At 36.3% G+C, this 27,593-nt stretch overlaps 1 protein-coding gene across 1 annotated transcript in view; it reads right to left on the bottom strand.

Moving 5' to 3' along the window:
• The window catches only part of LOC127192808 (1,4-alpha-glucan-branching enzyme), a 115,476-nt gene that overhangs the window by 16,898 nt on the left and 70,985 nt on the right, over nt 1-27,593 (bottom strand). Inside the window, exon 3 of the mRNA XM_051150134.1 lies at nt 22,134-22,249. Coding sequence (XP_051006091.1) covers nt 22,134-22,249 — 116 coding nt within the window. The remainder of the gene's footprint in view (nt 1-22,133; nt 22,250-27,593) is intronic.

Below are 27,593 nucleotides of genomic sequence, written 5' to 3'. Positions count from 1 at the left end.
ATGCTTGGTCAGCAGAAAAGATGGAGACTGGAGATAATCTACCTCAGCAAAGGACAGGACTGTAGAAAAACAAACCCAGCTTCAGCATAGAAAACTCACGATTAAACCAAGACTAAGGGTCGTGGCACAGTATGCAGGCTCCTGGGAAGGAATGCTAAAACCATGATAGATTACAGAACCAAGGAATAGGTAGAGAATGGATTCATTTTCTGAATTAGGCAGGCAAGAACAGAAAATGTAGAAGGGCTGAAAACCTGGAGCTAGGAGATGGCAGAGACCAAAGGTGCTTAGACGTAGGCAAGCCTATGTGGACCTGAAACAGCCAAAATCTCTGGAAATGGAAAAGAACATCTTTAGAAAGTAGCCATACTGTAGATGGAATTCTTGGTTTAACTGTGAGTTTCTGTCTCAGAAACAGACAGTGTTCTGTTTGGCTAAGAAATGAGTTTAGAAGGATTACAGATATCCCTGCAAGACAAATGACAGAGTTTGAAACTCAGCTTCTGATTGCGTTTAGTATCATTCAAATACTCATGCAAACTGTCCATGGTGAAATATCCTATTTCCAGTTATACAGTGTTGAGAGTTAATCGTGACTATGGTCTAACTTTTCCATGTTTGCTTGAAGGACGAGTGTGTGCATTCACAGAACAGAGAACTATGGAAGGTGCTGTCTGTAATCACCAATGCAAAACATTGCAAATCATCATTTCATTATTGTTATCCCTTCAAGCCAGTCCCCACGGCTGCTTATAAATGGGATGTCAGTCAGTGACACAGAATTAATTGGCCATCACAAACCCACCATATTTAACATGATGATACAGTAAATCAAGTGTGATACAAATATGAAAATGTCAATGACATTGACAAAGTCAAAAAAAAGCATTAACAATATAATCTTCAATCTATATTTTGGCATAACATTCTAATGTATATGTTAAAAGGGTATTTTAAAATTCAGAAGCAAATCACAACCATGTTTGAAAATAGGCATAAGCACTCCCATTGTTGTTATATTACAGTGATTTTCTGTAGGCTGACATAGTGGTTTCAATCAAATAAGAATGATTACTTTTGAGTAAAGTAATTTATGAAGATTAAAGAAATAAATAAGAATTATCAAAGTGAAGATAGGCACAAATGCAATTATCAGTTACTGACTCATGTAAATATTATTTTATATTATGTTTACAGCAGTCTTCTTTGGGGAATTTTAATAGTTTCTAATTTTGATACATTGGTATAGAATTCAAATTTAAGATTATTCTTCAAACATTATATATATATATATATATTCTACTTTAACATACAGAATTGTACCCATACAATTACAATACAATGTTTACTTCCAATACTTTGAAAGTGCTATTACAGGCTGCTTAGGGTAGTTAAGTAACACAGAGTAATTGTTAGTTGATCAAATCGTGGCAATGTCAATTACTAGTCTATTTTTATTACAAGAATATACATCTTAGGTTTAACAGATAGATACAATTCCATAGATAGATAAAGTAAATAGTTAAAGTCTTCAAAAAACCTGAGAGACCTACAGAATATGGCATTTAAAGATGTTTTTATTATTTTAAAGAATATTTGACAATAAGACGGGTTAATCAGTCAATGGGCAAATGTCCTCATTTCTACCACAGACAGAATTCTGCCTAAAAATAGGCAAGCTTGGATGCAGGCAGAGTTGATGCTATTGATGAGTTGATGGCCAAACTCTGCCAAGGTAAGGTAAGCAAGTCCCCAATAGTTCCTGCCTCATAGATAAGTATGTCAGATATATTGGGCCAGAATATGATACTCAAACATTATAGAGAGTTTTGAGTGACTGTCTAGGCAGCCAATTGCCTCTGTCATTTTCTCATTTTGGAAGCTGCTAAGCTGCATTTCCTGTCTACTCAGGTAATTAATTTTATTCCTTCTCAAGTTTCTGATGGGGTTGAAGACAAGATAGCTTAGTTTTACAATTAAGCTTAGTTGCTTAGGGGTTAAGATGTTTTTAAATCTAGATATATGTTTTAAGTTGATCAAGATGAGATATGATAGATATTGATATATACTCAGAAATTTAGATGCACCGAGATAGGAAAGATATTTTCTTCAAGGCTGCCAAATACAAACAGCCAAAATACTATGAATGTAACATTTATAAAATTCCTGATCATTTTGTGGCTCTTCTTGCTGTAGGTAGTTTATTGTGTAATAATATAAATGTATATGTAAAAAAAAATTAAAAAATAATAAAAATGAAAAACAATTTTTTTCCTTTTTTAAATCTGAGTTACTGTCCCTTCATTCTTTGTAGCTAAGTCTCATTCAGTAAGAAACTCAACTCTGTTGACCAATTTAGAGGGTAAAAACACAGCAGTTCTAAGATCTAGATACACAAGACATAAGGAGAAAGCAAGATAGAAAGTGATTGGGTTCCTGCAATCCACAGCAGTGCAAATGCAACCTTCCTTTCTAAATAGCTTATGAAAGTACAAAATTATTGTGAAATAACTATTTAATAAAATAGACATATACAAAATATAACAACATGAAAGTTAAATTTTATAATTTTATACTATTCACACCAGTATACAATGCTTACCAGATTAATTGTAAGCCACTAATATTATAAGCATCACTTTATTCATGGAGGCATAGGATCATTAGGTTGATAGTGCATTCAAGGAAGCAAAATAATTATTCATCTTTTCAGGGATACGTGCTACACAAAGTGGGATGAGGAGTAGTGATTTATGATAATGAATAGCATATTAGTATAGAAAGAAAGAGGGTAAAGGAAAAACAGACTTATAAAACCTTGACAGTGGAGTAGGAAGAACACCCACAAGTGCATCACACGAGGACAGGAGGTGGAAGCCAGGCCTCTGAAGATCATTTCAATCTCCTTAGTTGTTACTAGGTTTGGTTGAGTTTATAAAAATAGACATTTTATGTTTTTCTTAATGATCACAAAGTAATAACAACTACCTCTTTTAAAAGTAAAACTGACAAAAATAAAACTATTTAAAATCATAAAAAGTTTTCTGTGTTGAAACACAATCAAGTGGATGGAGTTCTCCATGTCTGGAAAAGGGTACATGCTCATTTGTGAGCTCAGGCTTTATGTGTGTGCCTTAGAAACAGGATCTCTCAATGCAGTGAGGCATCTCAGATGGGAGGGGGCAGGATTTAACTTCTTTATGATCGGGAGAAAAGATAGTAAGCTCAAATGTAAGAACTATTTACTCTCGATCTAAATAACATGCTTTGGCTTCCCAAAAGAGGGAGCTGGAACTCCACTGCGACACAGTGACAAAATGACACTTAAATGATACATTCTGAACATAACCTCATGAGCTTCTAAAAGTACCTTTAAGGAAAACTCAAATTCTGTGCTTACTTTAGCCTTTTAAGTTTAATTGCATAAAAAGTATAGTTAAATCAATGTAAAATATCGTAATTCACAATAATAAAAGAAAGGCTGCTTCAACTTCCCTGTAGAGCATTCAATTATAAAATGAAATAGTATAACAGTATCAAGTCTTATAAGTGTTTATATTTCAAACCGTAGAATTTGCATTTTTAGATATTGGAGGGTTCTAAGACCTCCAATGTTAAAGATGTAAAAATGAATGGGTTCCAATTACCAATTGAAAATTCAGATTTCTTAATTTTTCAGAAGAAATATAGACAAAAGTAATCAATACCTGGCACAGTTATGAAAACACTGAAAATTATTATTGTATGCAGGTTCTCTTTGCTGAAAATAAGCCCACAACACTTTATACACTAACTCATATCTTTAAAATGCATTTTTGTAAATCAGAATACAATAAACCCTTTAAACTAGTTAAAAAGAAATCCAATGTATTGAAAGACTCAAAGTAAAGAAAATGGCTGTAACTAAGAGAATAAACATTAGCCTTAAAATAAAGGATAGTAACAGCCAATACCAGATTCACTCTGATTAAAACAGTACCATCACTCTGGGAAACACATCCTAAAAAGAATGTTAGACCTTAGGTTAAATATTGACAGACAATACAGAGACACACAGACACACTTAAATATAAACTGCAAATACGCAAAATCAGCTTAAAACAGAGCATCTATGCATGCAGAAAGCTACTGAACAACTATTTCATCTGCTTGCCATGTGAACACAGCTACAAATAGAGAGTTTGCTTTTCTTAATTGGAATATGGTAAACAATTACCAAGTTCCTACCCTGTAAAATAGGACTTAGGGAGCTGGAAAGATGGTTCAATGGATAAAAGAACTTCTTTGATTCCCAGCAACAGGATGGTTGCTCACAACTATCAGTAACTCCTGTTCGAGGGGATCCAATGCCCTCTTCCATCCTCCAAAAACAGTAAGCACATGCGGTTCACAGACATACATGCATGCAAAACACTCACAAGTAAAACAAAAGTAATAAATCTAATTTTAGAATTATTCATTAATTTATTTCTAAAATCTTATTTAAGATTCCTACAGTTTCTCAGCCTCTACATGAAGTCAGTACATGGCAGAAAATAGAGTTTAAATATTTAAGCCATATATATGCTTAGGTAAAATTTGTCATACTTTTAATATCCAGATTTTTAGTTTACGCTATAGATAAGTATATATGCCTCATAGGATGATGAGCAAGAGTTTAACAAAATCAAACAAGGTATTAAGCAAATTAAATGCTTAAAATATTCAATATATAGCATACTTAGAATAGAAATGTTCTGTCTCTATTTACCCCAAACTGTTCTGGAACTCACTATGCAGATCATGCTGGCCTTGAACTCACAGAGATTCACCTGCCTCAGTCTTCTGAATCCTGAGATTAAAGCCATGCACCACCACACCCAGGATGTCTCTCTATATACAGATGCACAGACAGACAGACAGACAGATAGATGATAGATAGATAGATAGATAGATAGATAGATAGATAGATAGATAGATAGATAATAGATAGATAGATAGATAGATAGATAGAAAGAAAGAAAGAAAGAAAGAAAGAAAGAAAGAAAGAAAGAAAGAAAGAATTTCCTTGGGATCTTTACAAAGAAAATGCACACACATGTTCAATATATGTGTGTGTGTAAACATGTGCTTGTATGCATATGAGATTGAGAAAGAGAGAGAGAGTGTTTATGTAAGTATATAGAGAAAAGTAAACAGAGATGGCAAAGAAGGACCTTTGCTTGCTAACATACAAATTAGTTAGGTGAACTGATCTTCAACAACACTGAGACATACTACCGGTACGGAGCCTTTCACAAAGGTATCTTCACTTCATAATACATTTCTACGTTATAGCTATATATAATGTACCGTAAATAATTATAAACTAAAATAGCTAACAGTTACAAAAATTTCAGCACAGTACATTTAAGTAGTCATACAGGTCACAAAATAATTAATTGGTCAACCAACACATGATTGATAGCCTTCAAAAGCCGAGACAACAATATAAATATCCTGAGATTGGTAGAGATCACTGAAAAGATAATGCAAGCTTTCTCATTTCCAATTATAAAGACACAATTGGCTACGATGTGGGTTGAAATCCGCAGGCAGAATGACTAGAACCCCAGGGCTATCAAATGTTCATACTCGCAAATACTCATACTTCCCAATGATATGTCTTATCATATCGATTAGAACTTATTGATCATTTATGCCCAGTCCTCCAATTTGATTATTCTCAACCCAACTAGTTTCTCTTTTTTGCAATAGTTCTCACTTCACTAAATATTTTCTACTTATCTTCAGTTCAGTCTCCCAGTCTCTTTCATTTCTCTCACATATTTCAGTGAGCTTTCTTCTGAGGTTGTAGGGAGATAGACAAATTATACTCAGGACATGGCTGACAAAATACAGTTACTATAAACATCATTATAAATTCTCAGTTATTGTTGGGAATGATTTCATAAACATCATTAAAAAACTGAGTCTGGACTTTATGATGGAGAGGGCAAGTGTTGAACTACTTACAACCATCAGATTGTACTTTGGTATGAATATATAAAATAAGAGCTCTGTACCCACAATGTATGCAATAATGCAATCACTAGCCGTAAGGCAGTACGGTCTCTTGACCTATGCATGGACAAAGCTTGGCATTTATGAAAAAATAATTAAGGAGCATTTGATTGGAAAAAGACTCATTTTGTCTTGTTTTTTAAGGAAATGACTCAACCCTCTCATCAGTTCTGTTCTAAGTACTGTTATATTGACACTGGATAGTTAAAGCAAAAGAGTACCTTGTCAAAAGCCATGATGTTACTCAGTGCCACAAAGGACAGTTCTCATTTGTACACACTATGCTACCACGACAGTGCAAAAGAGCACAGGGCCAGGAGGCTCCTGAAAGGTCATAACACTTGTGCAACTTCATTTTTTAATTTTTATTAATTTATTCAGATTACAACTCAATTGTTGTCCCATGACTTGTATCCTCCCATTCCTCCCTCCCTCCCACTTTCAGCTTATCCTTGGTGGGGAGGCCTGATGGCACTCAAAGAAAGAATAAGCAGGCTACCAAGATGAGACTTGATAGCCTTTGACTTGTGCAACTTTAAAACAAAGCATCTGTGATACAGCGTGCCTGGGAGGAATGTATATTGTGTGAACCTGCACTTTGCACATATAAGATAGACAGGTGAGACACAGTATGACTTCCTCAAGTGCTTTAAACAGTAAACTCAAAGGACATAGTTTGCACTATCAAATGTGTTCTAGAAGAACCAAAACTTAAATAATGAAAAATATACCCAGGTAGAATAAAAAGTTATAACTACAGGTCTTATTTATTACAAATACAAGTCAGAAAGTTGAAAATCACTTGAGTATTTTTCCTAAAAAAAAAAAAAAAAAGGCCTGAATATATTAGATGCTTTGAAGTACAAACCAGGAAAAGGCTCAGATATGCAAGTTGCTTGAAAAAACACAACCTAAAACTGGTAAATAATGAAGTCATGCATTCCAAAGATATTTAATACATCCAATTGTACAATATAATCTGTTGTGACATCCAGCTAATAAGATGGCAAATGGACACCAGCATTAGAAAGCACTGGTTTCATTTACTGGTTTAGTTTAGTTTTTTTTTCTAATATCATCCCTATAAGAAATATTGTGTAGGGGTACTAATTATTGGCTTAACATAACTGTATGAATTCCTGCATCCTAATCTTTCTTTCGAAGAGGCTAAAAAATGTTTCTAGGATTGTTTTGTTGTTGTTTTTCTACAACTTAAATGGTTGTGTGGTATGGGGAAAGTAAAATGCAAATAGGTGGTGAGGAAAATGAAGAGAGTCAACAAACATGTCACTACCTTTAGTTTCTCTGTTCAACAAAATAAAGTAATATTTGTTCTTTTCATCTGATCCATATGCTTCTTCATTGGTATCAGCACAGTTGTATCATAACTAGTCAAAAAAATAGTCTTCACATTTTGCTAGGCACCCTGATATCTAAAAGAAATTATTAAGAAATAAAAGAAGAAAATAAATAAACGAAAGCAATTCCATTCTTCAAAGTTCTATATGTCATTCCAAGGGTCATGTGCCTTGGAGAGCAGAATCCTTTGAACAGTTCTTAGAATGTGACCTTGGATCTGCAGCATCAGCACCACTGGGTGTTAAGTTCCCAGACTGTCCTAACTTCCTGAATCAGAGTGGCTCATTTCTCAGGTGATGAAGACACAGGTTAAGTTTGAGGATTTACCTTTCAGAATGCCAGTAAACAGATGTGAGTGGACAACGATGATGCCTGAAGCAGAATCACAATGTGGCCAGCTGCTCTGTGACATATGAACTTTTAACTGAAGCAAATAAAGGAACAGCCCTCTGTGAATCCTCCCTTTTCTGCATAAAGGCAGAATTAGAGGCATTTCTCTTAGTATAGAAAACCCCAGAGAATATACAGGGACCTACAAACAAACCTTACCCTAGTAGTGTCAGTCCCTGTACTTACCACTCTTGTGGGTGCCTAAAACTGCTTCCTATTGCTCTGGCCTTACTTTAAAATTGTTCATTGTTGAGGGTGCTACGTGTCCTAAAACGCTAAGCAGCCACCTTGAACACCTCTCCTTTCAGGTTTTCCATATGTAAAGCACACTGCTCCTCATTAACACAGTTTTGGTTTGTTTTTCTTTTGCTTGCTTGCTTTTTTTAATCTATAGTTATTTGTCATTTGGTTAAGGAGACCCAGATGAAAACCTTGAAGAGAAAAGGATTCCCCACCTCATCAGCATGGCAGACAGGGACAAAGCCCAGATGATTTTGAGAGCCGAAGCGTGGGCTGTCGTTACCACAGAAGGGTGCTGCAATATCACAAATTCATTACAATATCACTAGAGAAGTGGCAAGGTACACTAGGAACAGAGTGCTGAAAAGGTTTCCTGTCTGATATTTTATAGTTTTACCTTCAAATATACTACAAGAGGCATTTTTTAGGAATGTTCTCATTTTAGTAAGGTTCGTTTTGCTAATGCTTGCCTTTGAAATGGTAGGCCAACTTGCCTACTTCAATGGCATTTTTCTTTGTAAAGTACATCTAGTACTGTGTTAAATACTTGAAAATGTTTTTTGTGAATTCTTATAACAAGAAACAAAGTTGGCACACATCCTTTTCCTAATACCTTATGTTCTACAGTATTTGTTCATAAGGTGTGAGGTGAGGGAGTGAGAAAAGAACTCTGTACTAAAGCACTGACTCACCTCATGGGGCTACGTTCAATAGTCAACAAAAGCAATACTAAGTGTATGAAACAAAACAACAGAGTGTATTGCTGAAGGAGGTTTCTGGTCAGTGCAGAAGATGATGAGTGATTACAAATTTAACTAGGTTAAGAAATGAGAACAGTCTTCCAAACTTATTTTTCTCCTCGTTTAAGTATACTTACTCATCCATGCCTGTGTGTGTGTGTGTGTGTGTGTGTGTGTGTGTGTGTGTGTGTGTGTGAGAGTGTGTATGTGTGAGTGTGAGTGTGTGTGTGTGAGTGTGTGTGTGTGTGTGTGTGTGCGTCTGTACATGATCGCACATGTGTGCCAAAGCCCATGTGTGGCAATCAGAGGAATTGGTTCTCTCTCCTTATACCATGTGGGTTTCTGGGAAGAACTCAAGTCATCTGGTTTGGAGGGAGGCATGTGCCTTTACAAACTGAATTACTGCACCAACCTCATTCTTCCAAACTCTTAACTTATATTTTTATCTCAAATGTCCGACACAGCCTTCCCTGAATTTAGTTGTAGAGACAGTTGGCATACATGTATACATAGATAAATGCACGAGGGTATTGTTGCACCTACCTTTAGTCCCTGCACTCCAGAGGCAGAGGTAAGCAGATCTCTGAGTTTGAGGCCAGTCTGCTCCACAAAGCAAATTCCATAACAGCCAGGACTACACAGAGAAACCCTGCCCCCAAAACTAAAACAAATAATACGCAAAAGTGGAAAAGAAAGAGAAAGAAGAGGAGAAGGAGGGAGGGAGGGAAGGAAGAAAGAAGGATACAGAGCCAGATTGCTGTCACTTGTTATCTTCATTCACTATGCTTTATAATCAAACCTTCTATATTTGCACACATTCTACAAGAAAAATAAACATTTCAGTCTATGTGTTGTGGGACAGCAAAGCACATTAAGATCAAGATATAAGAAATTATATGGTGGGACCTCAGGATTCAGCTTTGTCTGACTCTATCTTATTTCCTTAATTATATTTACTTTTTTTCCTGAGAATATACAGGAATATTGAAATACATTTTATTGCTTAGGATTATTTAATTTCAATGTATTATATTCACTATCTTAAGCCAATTCTTATTCTCAAACAATATGTTCCATTTGCTGTTCCATGAGGCCCATAAGAAGCTAGTATTTGTTTAATATGATCATATTCACCCTTCATGCTCCCCACCAATTGCCCCAACACACTCCAGCACATTTCCTGATAGCTTCACCACCTTTTTTGTTTCTGTAACCCTCTCTGTCCATTACATATTGTCCCTATGTGGCAGGCTGTGGGGTCATCCAGTGAAGCAAGGGTACCTAACCACCAATAAATCACACCTCAAGAATGTTTTTCCCTGCTCCAGAAGCTCTCAACTGCCACTAGCTAAAAGTAAGGTATGGCCTCAAGAACTTGTCCCTCACCTAGTCTAGAATTTTGATGGGCTTAATCTTGTGCAGGTCCTATGCAGATAGCCATAGCTACTGTTGCTGTAATTACTGCACTAGATCCAGAAGGCAGAATTTTAAAGTAGCACCCCAACACTAGTTCTTGTATTCTTTTCATGTGTGTGTGTGTGTGTGTGTGTGTGTGTATGTGTGTGTTTGTGTGTGTGAGTCACAATCACTTTCACCTCATCTATAGTCACCATAGTTGTACCAATTCATAAACAACTGGGTTTCTATCTGGCATGATCCTCACTTTTGTTTTATGGCTGTTGTAGGATTTTGTTCTATAAGGTCACGGATGTCCTTCTTAGCAACATGTGTAATCTACACATGTGTAAACTACACACTGGGATCACTTTTTTTTTTTCTGATTCTGTATTTTTTAGCAGGCCCTGACAGGCAAACTTAAGGGTACCGCAGGAAGAAATAAAACATGAATATACTTTCACATATCCTTACATTTAGCTATTAACAGAACTTCTGCTTTCCCTTTAATAATCTGATTTAAATGGCCATAAAACTAATTACACACACACTTGTCGAGACCAGCAATACCATCAGTTCAAGCCATGTCAATTTATGTCTATAGGCTCTTTGGGAAACTTTATTTTAAACTTCTGTTCTACTGATTTTTTTTTTTTTAGTTGGCTGGTTATTTTGTTTTTCAAGATAGGGTTTCTCTGGGCAGCCCTGTCTGTCCTGGAATCACTTTGCAGACCAGGCTGGCCTTGAACTCACAGAGACCCGTCTACCTCTGCCTCCAGAGTGCTAGGATTATCAGACATGCACCACTGAACATTTTTAACAAAAGATACAAGATTCTTTTACTATGGTCTCTAGTGTTTTGTTCCTGTTGTCATGTATCCAATGGAAAACCTTTAGTATAAAAACACATTCCAATGTGCTAAGAATTATCATTTAAACAAACATCTCATACTCTGTGCCTTAATTTTCTCCTTTAATGCTAAGACTTGTGGAAAGTGTTGATTTTAGCACTAATATAGCTGATCTTCAGGAAGTGTTTAAATAGCACCTGACATATATTAAGAACCCTAAGTTTAAAAAGGAAGGAAAGAGGGAGATGTTTTACAAGGAGCAAATTTTCAGCCTTATCATACCCTAAATTAGGAAATAAATTCTAAGAGGTCAACCATTATACATTTGTAATTATGCACCAAATGTTTTCTTAACGAATGCTTACAGAAAGAAAATCAAGAAAAGAGAAGGGCTGTCTCCCTGTGATCGCTTACAAAGGTGACCCTTTTGGGGAAAACACATGTTATTTGTTCCCCGAGCTGTACATGATTAGCTTCTCCATCACACACAGACAAATTAGGAAGGCTGCTGTGTGCACAGAAATCATCCATTAAACAAAGTCAAAATTAATGATAAAATTGAGTTCCCTTTGTGTTTGATTTTCATCTATCTGCACTCAATTATAAATGAGCTATAAGGAAAGCAGCCCATTAGCTGTTAATTCCTAATGACTTCCACTACCATTGGTGACTCACTGGAAACACTCTGCGGGTCTTCAGTTGAAAATCAAAAGGGACAGCAGAACTACAGAAGCTCTTCCTCCTCTGAGCCTGCCACAAAAGCTCCAGGGCACAGGGCTAAGTTTTAACATAAGCAAGCTGAAATAAGATTGGATCTAGACATTGAAAAGAGATGAGTGAACTATTTTCATCTTGTGCTGTGATTTACGGTCCCTTAAGTAGACACAGTGGTAGTAAGTACAGTTCAAAATTCCATCTTTTTTCTGTGTCAGAATGAGTATTCTTCAAGGATTGAGAAAGTATTCAATTAAGAAAAGTCTCACAGAGCTTATGTGTGCTATGCCTAGAGTTAACATTTAATTATTAATTTGAGGTAAGTGTGCTATCATCTCATGACTGCAACTTCTCACACATTACAAGAACAAACCACTAAGCATTATGATTCCTAACATACCCAAAGTAAATATAATTTTGAAGCTCCTATTTTAACAGATTTTGAACCATAAAACCAAAGTACTAGGCCTCATCCATCCATTGATTGATTGATTGATTGATTAATTGGTTTTTCAAGACAGGGTTTCTTTATGTAGCCTTGGCTGTACTGAACTTACTTTGTAGACTAGACTGGCCTTGAATTCAAAGAGATCATCCTGCCTCTCCCTACCTGAGTGCTGGGATTACAGGCAGCATGCATCACTACACACAGTGTCTTGTCCACTCATAAACAGTGACTTACAGTATTATTAAGGCCACCTTCAGTCCTTTTTTGTATTATTATTTAATACATATACAGTATTCTGCCTTCATGTATGCCTGCATACCAGAAGAAGGCACCAAATCTCATTATAGATGGTTGTGAGCCACCACATGGTTGCTGGGAATTGAACTCAAGACCTCTGGAAGAGCAGATGGTGCTCTTAAACACTGAGCCATTCCTCCATCCTGCCACCTTCAGTCTTGATTTAAAATAATAAAATATTAGAAACCATTATTCCCAAATTTGTATACATTTAGTTTAACATAATCTCTTCTCTTATCAAAAAATAAAAATAAAAAAGGATGTAAAATATTTGAATACAAAACAAGAAAGTAAGGTTGGGGAGACAAAATAGTGGAAGTTAAGAACTACAGTTCCACAGACTATTATTTAGTTTTTGGACAAAGAAAGAAAAGTATTTCGAGTCTTTGAGAGTCAGAGTTTTAGTCACTTTATTGTTGTTGTGATAAAATAAAGAGACCATGGTGACTTTTAAGACAGAACATTCTGGAATGTTAAGAGTCCCTCATGGAGGGAAGGCATGGCAGAAGTCAGCAGGCAGAGGAGGCTGCAAGAGCAGGAAGCTGTGGACTCATATCATAGAGATGAAGCAGGAAGCAGGAAGAGTGTCCTACAAGTGGAGCAAGGCTTTAAACTCTAAAGCGATGAGTGATTTACTTCCTGTAGAATATTCACCTCCTAAATCTTCTCAAACAGTGTCACCAAATGGGGACCAAGAATTCCAGTCCCAAGCCTGAGAGTGAGGCAGAGGGAGAGGAGGCATTTCTCATTCAAGGCACCATAGTAAGATCAAGCCTTCTCCAGAATTAGGAAGACAGACTGGAAAGCTGGAGGTGTAGCTTGGTGGCTCAGCTCTTACCCAATATTCATGGCAACCTGACTTTAATCTCAGGCAAAACTCTCTCTCTCTCTCTCTCTCTCTCTCTCTCTCTCTCTCTCTCTCTCTCTCTCTCTCTCTCTCTTTCTCTCCAACAAAATACTCACTACTCAAATGGGATCAATGAAGATTTTTAAATAACAAGAAACATAGTCAATGAGAAAGAGTCATTAAAACAAACTTTAAATTACTATTTATTTGAGGAATTTTTCTCTAACTCCTATTAACAGGACTCTTGTAATACAAAGAAATTCTACTTATGACTAAATACTGTTTAAGATTTTATACTAGCAAATGCACCATCACTTGGAAATTAACATTACCATAAAAGATTTATACATTTCTTTCACTTTTAACTTGATATCAAAATGCACAAATATTTCCCATTGTAAAGTCTGGTTATCTATAGTAAATATCCTGTCTGTTGATGAAGAGAGTAAGCATGAGGGAGCTCCTACAAATCAGACATCAGCAAACCTCCAAAACTCTGTGTAAAAAGTGAAGTCTCCTGATCAATTACAGACAGGATTATAGATTGCTCTATAACTGAAGTAGATATTGGTCACAGCATGAGAAGGAGCAGACTCAAGGGGAAACGGGAAAGGAACTATCAGTGAAGGAAAAGTGGCTTTTGAGAATATGGAAAACATCACGGCATAATACTGCTTATTTCTGAGACTATTGAGCAGGGAAAAGCCATTCAGATGCTCTGAGAGAGGACGAAACTAGTGAAAACTAGATAAGCTGTCAACTATTGTTCATATAAAGAATAAAGATAAAATTGAAGTGGAAAGCACAAGGTAAAAATGGAGGGCTTAGTACAGAGAGGCAAGAGGCCTGGAATTTACAGAGGAAAGCAGAAAGCACATGGCTGTGAAGACAGGTGAGTGTTCATTTAGACACAGCCATACATGGGATCATGACTATCAAAGAGAAATGTACTGGGGAATATAAAAACTGAGCAAAACGTTGTCTGATCAACTGATTCAAAATCATATACAGAAGCAAATAGGTCAAAATATTTCATCACCAAGAGTTCAGAAGAGGAGAATACCACGAAGAGATTCCATGTCTTAGAGTGACAACAACTCTGATTATTATATGAAAGTTGGGAAAGGAAGCAAGAAGTTTTATAAAGATGTAGCCAGTTTCTGCAAAAGAATATGAAATTGAAACTGTGTCTTAGGACACATAACAATAAATGTTTTCGGGGGGGGGAAGTAGTTTTGCTTGTATGGCATTTCCATTGTTATTCCTTTCCTCATGTCCAGAACTGAGAGTGCAATCTTTCAAGTAAAAAAAAAAAACAAAACAAAACAAAACATAAAACTAAATATTTTTTAACCATTATATTAGGAATAAAAAATCAAAATAGAATTGTTTTTCAATAATAGGTATAAGCACTTAAAAAAGGAATATTTCTACTTTCTCACTCATCTTTGAGGTCACAGAACTTACTATACAGAAAATTACATTACTACAGATATTCACACAGAGAAACACACACAGACAAACACTCAGAGACACATACACACACAAAGAAATAGAGGAAAAAAGGAGTCAACTTAACAAGGCTTTATTCTCATCTACAGGGAAGAGGCCATTTCCTGCTATGTTGTTTGGATTCATTAACATTCACACTGTATTTGCAAACACAAAGAATCATCTCTGTGGTAAAGGAAAGTATCTAATTCTAACCGTGTACTTTCTCACAAATTAGATGTCTCAGGGTCTTGGAGGTTGATTAAGTTGAACTGGATAACAAATGACATGAGTAAGGATTTTCTGTGGGTCACAGAAGAAAAAATTATCACATATAATAAAAAGAACATCGCAAGTAAGAAATAATAATAATGACTAGAACCTTATGATCACTGTACACTACAGGAATGCAATGACCCAATGGAAGCCTCAAATGATTAACTATTCTACTGAGCAGATGTGTTCTCCGCTTCGTACATGTGAAAGGTGTTATTTTGAAGTTGGAATTAAAAAGGATAAATTCCCCAGAGTTTCTTTTCTCACCCAAGTAGATAAGTAATGGCAAAAATATACTAACAGAAAAGGACAAAAATGAAAAAATAAACCATAAATTAAATAAAATTGTATAAAAATGAAAAACAGATGTATGGAAAACTAAATAGAGGCACACGCCTGTAATCCCAGCACTCAGAGCACATAGAGACAGAGGGAAGTGGATCTCTGTGAGTTCAAGGCCACACTGGTCTACAAAGCAAGTCCAGGACAGCCAAGGCTACACAAAAGAACACTGTGGGGTGGGGAGATGGGATGAGGGAGGGATATAAACAAACACAACAAACAAAGGAAACTAAGTAGAAGGCAAAAGTGGGCTAAAGAGATGACTCAGTGATTTAGCACACTTGTTGATCCTGCAGAGGACCTGTGTTTAAGTTCTAGAATCCACATTATAGTTCACAACTAGGGAGTCTTTGCCATCTTCTGACCTGCATGGGCGCCCAGGCATGCATGTAGTACCTATATATAAATGAAGGTAAACATTTATAGACATACATCTCTTAAAACTAATTTGAAAAAGAAAGGTAAATCTACAATCTGACTTTATAGAGGAAGAACCTGAAAACACCAATTTTCCAACCACATTAGCAAAGGCCCTCTAAAATCTCAGCATCCAGAAGCCCTTAGGACAAGGAAGAAAACCAAACCTAAGTCTAAAACAAGATGACATGGCTCCTGAGTGCTGCCTTCCTGTTAACCAAACAAGTCCATATATACCCAGTTGCAACCCTAAGTCCCACCCCTTAAACAGGAAATCCCAGCTCCTACTGAGCTAGGAGCCTCCAGACTTGGAAACAGTGAGCTCAGAGGTTGGTGGAAAATAACCTGATTGAAAGTAAATGGACGATTCATCCATTTTCCCTGCTCTTATCTCGATGCCAGTACACTAGGGTCCAGCCCTCTACTCCATGCCAATGCTGCCCACTCACTATAATGCACTGCAAATTTCACCTCAGGAAAAGAAAAACTTTTCCAGAAGGAAGAAAAAAAAAATCTTCACTCTTTGCCATTATTTCCTAGTCATTGACTAACAATGAAATTCCCCAGACACCTAGAAGCATCCATGTATGTAGAAATTAAAGGTCTTTCCCATCTAAAGTTAAAATATAAATCTATAATCATGTATCACTTTGTACTTTAGTACAACCTGCAGATGACATCCAAAGATAAAAACAGAGGAAAATAATACCAGAAAGAGAGGCTAGGATAGGTAGGAAGAAAACTTGATTTAAAAAAAAAAAAAAAAAATCTACAACTTATAAAAAATACATTTTAAAAAATTTTGGCACTTTATAATATAACCTAATTTAAAAGCAGAAACAACAACAACAAATCCTTAGAGACTTCAAAAGTGTAGTCACTAAATAAAAGCAGATGAAAGACAAGATCATCTTTCAAAGTGTAACAGAAAGTCAAGATGATGGATAGGTTAAGAGAAAAAGACAAAGTCTAGGAGATTCAATATACAAATACCAGGTATCCTTAAAAGAGTAAAAAAAAAATAGAAAGAGAAGGAAATTGACAGTGACACAGTACATGGAATGTTCAAGAAATAAAAGATCACAACTGATCAGTCAGTCTTCGGAGGCAATGACTGTGACACTAAGTTCTTCCATGCCACATCCCTAGCACACACCTCTTTGTTGCTTGCTTATGCCAATCAAGCTCATTCCAGGTCTCAATACTGAGTATTAATCTAGCTCATTTTATCACCCAGACTCTTTACACAAACAATCTATTTCTCTTTTGTATTCTCAGGAAACAGTTAATATTCTATCTTCCAGATGCTAAAACTTGGAGATCACGGTTTTCAGACAAAGAGCCACAGAACATGGTAACAACATGAAATTTTACACCTGAGACATGTTTCCCATTTGACTTTATTTGTAGCAGTCCCTCCCCACTCCTTTTCTTTCTGAACCCTTATCCTGCCTTGCAATGTAGCACATTTCAGAGGATGGTCCATGCAGTTAGTTAGACACCAATAAAGACACAACTTGTAATAACTCGTAAATTTGTCATCTTGTAAACTGATCCTAAAAAATACTCTCATCTTTCCCAGGAATATAATGGAATGGAAACAGATGAATGTAACTTCCGATGTTTTCAAATGTCCTATCTAACAAAGTTACAAGTGTAGCTATTAGGTTTCCTGCTTCTTTTCCAACAATTACCTCTGTAAATCTAAACATGTTTTACAATTGAAAAGCAGGCTCATCCTCCTATGTAATAAATTACATCTGTTTAAATTTACAAGCTGAAGCCCTGATTCCTAAGATGATGTTACTTGGAGATGGCGCCACTGGGGATTAATCAGGTCTCTAAGTAGAAACAAAATTAGATAGTCTGATGTGGGCTCAGTGCCCTTATAAAACTCAGAGTTTACACACATGTACTCTCTACTAACCTACCTTCCTTTCTCTCTGCCATGTGACAAAACAAAATGCCCACCTTCTTGATTCAAGAAGGGAGAGCTTTGTACCCCATTTCTTAGTTGGGTTATTTGGGTTGGTGGTGTTTAATTTCTTGAGTTCTTTATATATTTGGGGTATTAGCCCTTTGTTGGATGTAGGGTTGGTGAAGATTTTTTTCCAATCTGTCGTTTTGCCCTACTGTTGGTGTCCTTTACCTTACAGAAGCTTTTCAGTTCCATGAGGTCCCATTTACTAATTGTTGACCTTAGAGCCTGAGTTCAGGAAGTTGTCTCCTGTACCAGTAAGTTCAAGTCTCTTGTTCACTTTTTCTTCTAATAGATTTGGTTTTATGTTGAGGTCTTTAATTCACTTGGACTTTACAGTTTTGTGCAGTGATAAATATGGATCTATTTGCAAGAGAATTCTCACAGAGGAATATCAAATAGCAGAGAATTACTTAAAGATATGCTCAGTGTCCTTAGTCATCAGAGAAATGGAAATCAAAACAACTCTGCCATTCTATCTTACACCTGTCAGAATAGCTAAGATCAAAAATTCAAGAGACAGCATATGTAGGTGAGAATGTGGAGAAAGAAGAACATTCCTCCATTGGTGGTGGGAGTGTCAAATTGTACAACCACTTTGAGAATTAATCTGGTGCTTTCTCAGAAAATGGGGAATAAAGCTACCTAAAGACCCAACTATTCCACTCCTGGATATATACCTGAAAGATGCTCCACCACACAACAAGGACATTTGCTCAACTATGTTCATAGCAGCTTTATTCGTAATAGCCAGAATGTAGAAACAACCTAGATGTCCCTCAACCAAAGAATGTATGAAGAAACTGTGGTACATTTACACAATGGAATACTATTTAGCTATCAAAAACAAGGAAATCTTGAAATTTGCAGGCAAATGGATAGAACTAGAAATAGTCATCCTGAGTGAGGTAACCCAGATGCAGAAAGATATGCATAGTGATATACTCATAAGTGGATATTAACCCAACATACATGTCCTCTGACAGATTGGACCCAGAGTAGGGTCAGGACAGATACTGGGACTCAAAGCCGGACTCTGGGTGAGGAGCTGGGAGTTGTATGTATGGAAGAGTTTGGGGATGGAAGGATGAAGGAGGGAGTTGTCAGGAGCTCCACAAGGAGACTATCAAGGCTGGCAGATTTGGACCCAGGGCAGGTCTGCACAAACTGATGCACCAATCCAGGACACTGCAAACAGAGAACCTAAACACCCTGTTCAGATGCAGCCAATGGACAGCTCATTCTCCACAAGGGGAGGTGGGTTGGGAGAATGGAGGACTGCCTCTGACATTAATTCTGGTGCCTGCAATTTGATCACTGCCCCTTGGCAGAGAAGCCCTGTGGGAACACAGAGGAAGAGGGAGCAGGCTACCCAGATGAGATCTGATAGGCTGTGATCTGACAGTGGGGAAGGAGGACCCCACTTGTCTAGGGGGGACGGATATAGGGTGGAAAAGGGAGGGAGCATGGGAACAGGAAGATAAGATCAAGGGGATTATAATTGGGATGTAATATGAATAAATTATAATAAAATATTTCAAAAACTTTCAAAAAAAAAAAAAAAAAAGAAAGAAAGAAAGAAAGAGAGCACTTAGAACATATTATCACAGCCTCTGAGACTTCCAGCATCTCAAACTATAAGCAAATGCATCTGCTATTTAAGCCATCCATTCTATGGCATTTTGGTATAGCAGTCTTCACTAATAAAACAGATGCCTTTGGAAATATTAAAGGGCTGATGCCAAGAAGCCTCTACTGTATTTCCTTTTACTGATTGGTAAGCAACAGTTAAAGTGCACACACCTATTACACAGTGAAAAATAAGTTAACTCTAAATGTCATTGCTTAGTCTTTTCATTTTAATTGTAAAGCAAAAGGAGAGGAGGGAAGGGCGTAGGGGAGGGGAGAGGAGAGGAGTGAAACAGCCAAGCTTACATTCCTGATCTCTTCATCCTAGTCTCTGATGCAGGGGGTTGGCCTGTGTGAACCCCGTGTCCTGGGATTCTGATTCTTAAGAGCTTTGCGCAGGGGCAGGGTCCAACAAGATACCAGAAATAAAAGGGGACTGAATAAGCAGCTCATCTGCCCCTTGACTCCTCTGGTCCTTCACTGGAAGGCTGTTACAAACTCCCTTTAGTTCTCAAGCAAGTCCAGCCCTCCCAGGAAGATGTGCACTCCTCCCACTGGATTTCCAGTTACTAATCTATTTTTTTTTAGGTGGCAGAGAGGGGGTTACATTTTTAAGACTTCCAACTCAACAGTCCTGCAAAGTCTCTAGTTTTTTTCCCTGCATGCTCAAGTATGAAAATAACTTTTTTTGAAAATAATACCTATTTAAACTCAAATATACCCTTGGGACTGGGTTTATTATACACCTTTATTCACTTGGCACACTCAGGTTAAATGCCTTTCTTCCTACTACCTCCCTGAGCAACTTCTAAATAGGGTTCCAAATATGCTTGAATGTCACTATCCCTGGTAAGTTTTTGTGTTGCCACCACACAATGTTCATATTTTAGTCCAAAAGCACTATTTAAAATGCATACGTGCTGTGTGTGTGTGTGTGTGTGTGTGTGTGTGTCTGTATCTGTGTCTGTGTGTATGTGTACCATATGCAATTCAAGATTTGACAAATAAGAAAAGCACATGACCAAAAAAGGGAACTTAATAACTATGAAAAATTGCTAATTTATTTTATTTACATTTAATAATGGTATTAAAGGTACACATTTTTAAATAGTGAACAAAATGATTTAAACAAAGTACAATGAAGTGCAAAGGACATGAATAATACAAATGTAATTATCCTTCAGGTACATGGTTTTCCTTGGATCTTTAAAGCCATGAATGTTTATTTTATTTTATTATATCATTTTATCTTTAAATATTGTCATTGAGTTAAAAAGTTTAAAAGGTTTTATTTATAATATGATATAAAGTAGTTAAATTTATTTTTTTCAACAGTTTGGTTAAAAATTTTAAGTGTTTTGCAGAGAGAACAGAGCTATACTTTCAGCAGTAGATAATGCCTATTTTGTTAATGGTTACAAGATAATTCATAAGAGATATTCACCAAAAAAAATGTCAATCCTTTTGTGGACTGAAATAAAATTTCAAGTTCTGCTTAAAACACAGGTTTTACTTACCGAGAAAACTGCCCAGGGATACCATCAGGGTAAAGGGCAAAAAAGTTCTGATCAGTTGACTTTTACAGAGAATTGAACAGCTTCTCCCAAAGGGGGCATCAGTTTCCAGAAGTGAATAACTAAATACCTCACTGTTTAGTATTACAGTAACAGCTAAGTGTACCCTTACCATTTGAAATGTCTACACACTAGAAATAACATCCTATATCACAGTTTCTAGTTGATTACCTTCACCATCAATTTTAGATTCTTACTGAAGAAAGAGCGGTTTACCTAACACTTAATAGCTCCCTGCTGTAAACCAGTAATGAGAATGAGAATGTAAAAAGTATTTTTAACCATAGATAACAAAATCTGTTAAAATAATTTCAATCATTATTTCATATGGGCAAGGTAGACCAATTTTTTTTGCAAAAGAAGCGTACGGTAACATGTAGCCCAAATATAAGTTTATAAAGGTCTTCAATCAGAGTGAAGAACAGACACCCGGTGCAGCTTTATCGTAACGATAGTCATCCATCCCTGACACAGGCTAGGTACTCCTTACCAAAATACTTAGAAAAAATTTTAATACTTGCATATAAATAAGGCATCTTATAGAGAAACTCTTAATCTAAATACAAAATTTAAGTATATTTCATCTCTGCATTATACACATTGCCTGAAGAAAAGCATTTGCAATTCTTAACAAGTTACGTAAGAAACAAAATTTCATGATATGGAATTTTCCACTGTGTCATCATGTCAGTATTCAAAAGGCTTCTGAGTCTGAAGCATTTCAAGTTTGAGATTTTGGATTCAGAAAGCTCACTACAGATTTAATTATTTTACCACTTGCATAGAAAATACATTTTGAGATTCATTTATTCAGCACTTAATTTTAATAGCAAAGAAGGTATCCGGGATCCTAAATTGTCTAAATAAAGTGAAGGAAAGAATGATGTAATATTTTGAAAGATAATAAATCCACTACCTGAAGTAATAACACACTTTTCAGGAGAGGCAAACCTGAGGAACTAAGAAAGAGCCAGCTATTGAACACATTCCCTTCAAAATTGGTTTAAATGAGCCCCAGTGAGTTTGGGGACAGCTTGCGCTACATGTCAATACATTACCAAGGAAAAAAATGAACGAACAAAAAAAAAAAAAGAGGGACATACCTTCAATTTGGACCCATGAGGTATCAGGGGAGATTTATTCTGCTTGGGTGGGATATACAGCTCCCACTTTCCATATTCCAGCTTTTTATATGGGTGAGAAAATGGATTCCAACCACCTGAAAAGATAAAGGTCATGTAACTGATGACTTGATAGGACGAGGAGTTTAAAGTACATGATAATATACTGCTTACCTGTAAAACTCAAAGTACTTAAAAACCTGTTTTCTCCCTCAGTCCTTCTCCTAAATCTTCCACAAGATGGTACTCAGGGGAGGGGGTGGGGCGGCAGGGAGGAGGGTATGGGGGAAATGGGTGGGAGGGAAGATGGGACTGGGAAGAGAGGAGAGAGTGTGGTTGCAATTGGGATGCAAAATGAACAAATAAATTAATTAATGAAGAAAAAAACCTGTTTTTTCATATAATAATCAAGGTATTTGATGAGCCACTTAGAAAAATGTAGAAGAGTTCAAAATTTATAAGAAAGGCTTTTATGGACCCGCAGGATGCTAGTGGGTTAAGGTACTTATCACCAAGGTTAATGGCATGAATTCAATTCTGGGATAAACATAGTAAAAGGAGAGAACCAATGCCTACAATTTGTTCCATGATCTCAAAACACATGCCTTAACATGTGCAACCGGACACACATACACACACACACACACACACACATACACACACACACGTATACACACGCACGTATGCATGCACATGCACACCACCATCTAAACATAATTATTAAATGTAAATAAAAAATAATAAAAGGTGCTTCTGAAGTTTTTTATTTGGTTTCCTAAAATTAAACACAGATTTTAATATGTTTAAATACACTTTCAACTTTTAATATATTTATTGGTAAATATAATGTAAAAAAAAAACACAAGTCATTTTAAGGAAACATCAACAAAGAAAAAATATATGAGAAAGGAGAAGCATCTAGTCTATTAGATAAGATGCATGCCATTTTGATAAAAATTTACTGAAATAATTTATATGTGCCAAAATTCATAAGAATATGAATGAACTAAAAATAAATGCCTCAATTAAGAAAGGTAGAAAGTTAACCTGGCATAGGTAGTAATGGGATATTATGCTGTGGATGAGAGAATCAAGCCTTGAGCACACAGAAGCAGTGCAGGTCTAGTACTTAGCCAGAGCTTTGAGAGCAGCTGGTTATGCTTACTGCACATAGAAGAAATGGATCAAGACCTACTAACACACCCCTAAGCCGTTCAAACATGCATGAGCTTCAAATCTGACACAAAACTGTAGAGGACCTAGGAAGAAAGCAGAGAAAGCTGTTTACAACCTTTGGCTAGTTAGTGAAAAATAATTAAATAGTTAATTAATTAAGATGTTAAAAGTGTACAAATGTCCTACATTTGATCATTAAAACATAAGTTTACATCCAAAGCAGATAGAACAGCAAAATATTCTATCAACTGTATGAATTCATTCAAGGAACAGCATAAAAACATTTGAAAATGTAACTCAAGGAACAGAAACTAACAAAGAAAAACAAAACAAAAAAAGCAACAAAAAAAGAAGCAAAGAAAATACTCAGAGGAAGAACCCTGAATGGCCGGGAGACACAGGCCACAAGACTCAATGACATGGATCACGAAATCACATATTAAAGTAATGTTAAAATTTCAAAATATCAAACATCCAGTATGGACTTAAAACTACACTACTCAGAGGATCTAAATGACTGAAAACAATTTGGCACTCAAGTTATTCTAGCTCAATAGCCCAAAAAGTCTATCCCCAGGCAATAACCTAGACAAATTCTCTTAAGTGAGTATAAGAGAATATTTTGAACTATTCACTGAAAATTCATTGCAAAAGCAAAAAAAAAAAAAAAAAGCAAGCCAATTTAAAAGAAGATAAGGAATAAGTAAAATTATGTAGGTGGGAGAATTAAACCATGGGGCATCATACAAAGAAGTAAGAGGGATCTATCAGAGTGAATAAACACAAAACTGCAGAGCTGACTTTACAGGGAAATGGAAAAATATCACTTATGCCAACCTCAAGAAATCTGTAAAAGGTAATAGATAGAGATGTGTATGTCATAAAAGTATTAAAACTAGAATGAGATTGTGAAATAACATCTATGATGATTTTCTCTAAGATAGGAAGAAATTAAATATATACAGGGCAGAGAAATAAATGAAACAAGACAAGCAAAATATTTATAATATCAAAGCCAGCTGTATAAATATGGGACTTCTCTATCTTTCCAGGATTAGATAAGTGCCACAATGAAAACTCATAATGTCAGGTCTCTGTGCAGAAATGCCTGCCTAAATAACTTTCTTTACTATTAATTATAAAGTGAAACTACCAGGCATCAGATATCAGATCTTAACATGTTTATGATTCCAAATACCAATTAGGACACTACTTTCCAGGTTGGCAGTTTCAATTCATACTCCTACCACCTTCACAGGAGAATGCTCAACTACCCATATCCTCAGTAACACAAAGGATTATCATTTTAATAACAAGGCATGCCTGCCTTGCTCAGCCAGGGTTCGCTAAAAGAATTAAGCTCTTGTCCCCTAAGGATCCCCAGCATGCAATAAATAAACTCCTCTTTAATGCATCAAGAATAGAACTTGTTATGTACCATCCTTGAGAGAATTGAGAAAGCTCTCACATAATTTTCTATGTTCCATGGATCAGATGTACAACCAGCATGAGAAGTTTCCTCTCATTATTTTTCTGGCTGTAACAGTAACATTTGAGATTCACTGTTTTCATTTCTTTTCAAAAGAGGCTGTAATTGCAACACTGATTATTCTCTTTAACCTTATTGTTATTTGGGATAAATTGAGTTGTATTAGATTTCCTTTTAAAAATCATTAATTTCTACTTTTATTGAAATGAAGATAATAATGTGGCTTACTTTGAGATTTAACACAGTGGCAATCAAAGCATTTATTTATTTACCGACCTATTTACTTTCATCAGCTGAAGCCATTCAATTTTCTTACAATAAATTTTGTACAGGATTCCAACATGGAAACTATATAAAATATATCAAATTGGAGGTGCTCTGCTTGACATATCCCTACACGTATCTGTGCCCCCTAACCTTCTACCTGCCCATTTGAGCCCAACAGACAGAATTCTGCTCTTTTGTGTATGTGACAGAAGTGTGTGATGTGTGCCTCAGTACGCATATTGTGCAAATGTGTATGTGGATGCACATGCCTACGCATACATGCATAAACCAGTTGAGGAGATATGTCCCTCAACTATCCCTTAAGCCACAGCCTCTCACTGAAGAAGTTCAGCTTTTCTGCTAGGCTGGCTTCCAAGGAAGCTTCCGGGATCTTCCAGTGTCCATCCCTGACACTGGGGTAATGGACATATTTGGTCATGTCTGAACTTTATGTGGGTGCTGAGGATTTGAACTCAAGTCCACATGCTTGCATGGGAAGTTCTCTTACCCACTAACCCATCTCCACAGCCCTAAATTCAGTTCTTAAACACTGTGAGCTGCTTGTGTAAGGCTAAGGACGCAAGGATTTGTCCCATCCATGTTGTAAGGCTTTATGGGTACAGCTTCTGGTACTCTCAGAAGACACAAGATCACAGCAAACTCCCTGATCCTCAGAGAACTATGGACAACTAAGGGATCTTAGACCTAGAGAAATATTCTCCCCCAGGGAAGAGCACACCTAATGGTTATCTAATACCAAATCGTCAGTTTATGCAACAGGCTAAGCAGCTTGTATTTCTGTATTTAACATAATGTTGTATGTAACACCAACTGAGAGAGAGAGAGAGAGAGAGAGAGAGAGAGAGAGAGAGAGAGAGAGAGAGAGAGAGAGAGTAGAAGTATATGAGAAGGCTTGAAAGGAGAGAAGGAAAGGGAGAAATAATGAAATTATACTATAATCAAAAATAAATGAAATAGTTGTTTGTTGTTTGGGGGTTTTGTTTGTTTCTGTATTTTGTTTTTTTTAGTTAAGAGTCCAATGGTGATTACTAAAAGTTGACAGGTGTGGGTAGGGCCAATGGGATGACATAAGAAAAAGCCTGCTCCACAGATACAATAGTTACAGGGTAACTATAAGCTGGTATAAATATTTGGATTTCAGAAACATAGAAATATTTCAGAAATCTAGACAAAATAATTTTAATTTTTTTCACTTAAAAATGAATAATATTTGAGAAAGCAGATATGTGTAATAAGACTAAACACTGTACACCTATAACAAAACATCTAATGTAACCCATTAAAATGTATACTTTTATGTTTTTAACGTATTAGCTAAATAAAGGGCATAGTTAAATACACATTTTAGATATTAGAGAAAAGTTCTGGCAATCATATCCATGTTGAAATTAGGAAGCTGTAAATGACTTTCACTGCACTGGAATTTGCAGTATTCTAGTGTATGGACATTACTCATATTCCATAGACTTTGGAGAGAAGTAATTTCTATTATTATCCTTTTATTTTTATTTACTCTATCTTCCAGAACAGCAAACATACCTTAATATATTTAATGGAAATTTAGTTTGAAAATCTATGCAATTTCAAATTATTCTTGTCAGATAGACAAGGCCGCTAGATAATAACACATTTTTATTAATGATATAAAGATAAACATTATTAAAGATAATAAGTTTTCGTTCCATGACAGATTCTATGTCATTGAGCTCTGTGTCATTTACATGCTGTTATGAAAAGAATGTCTACGTTTCTCCAAAGTGTTACATTGAAATTCCATCCCCAAAATGAGGAAGTCAGGAAGTGAGGCGTTTGGAAGACACTTGGCTCATGAGGGTGAAATCAAGGCAAGTAGGGTTAGTACCCAAACAGACTCAATTTCAGAGAGCATGCTAACTTACTTACTTTCTGCTACAGAGCAGACATGGAGAAATCAACTATCTTAAGCCCTGAAACGGTTCCTTATCAGTTCCCAACTGTGCTGACTGAAGGCTTAAAGCCTTCAAATGTGTAAGGCCTGCACTTCTGCTTATAAGCTGCCCTGGCTCTGGCACTTTGTAATGGCAGTCCACACTAAAACACACGGATGTGGTTTTGGCCTAAATTTGATCAACCTTTCACTTTCTCAGGGACAATAGATATGAAATGCAAAACGAATGGCTAAACTGGAAAAGATATACTGTTTGCTTGGAACAAACATGTTATTTGACAAACTAGAACAAAGGAAAAATTGGAGAGGGATGTTCATGAAATGTGTCCAGTAATCAGAGGCAGCCATAGATTCCCTTTGAGCAAGGAATGACTCAGGAGTTTGTTTCCACTGACCAGTACAATGACCTCTATTTCTCCAGGTCAATCAACATGTGGACCCCACTGACCGGCTTTCCACAAACAAGGCAAATTCTAGTGCTGTCACAGGCTCTATCAGGACCAACTGCAAATTAGCCAATTTATGGTTTTCACAATAAACATTTAAAATAACACTAAGGTAA

The sequence above is a fragment of the Acomys russatus genome, chromosome 8, assembly GCF_903995435.1.
Source record: "Acomys russatus chromosome 8, mAcoRus1.1, whole genome shotgun sequence".
Lineage (NCBI taxonomy): Eukaryota > Metazoa > Chordata > Mammalia > Rodentia > Muridae > Acomys > Acomys russatus.
This window is presented reverse-complemented; position numbering and strand designations above follow the sequence as displayed.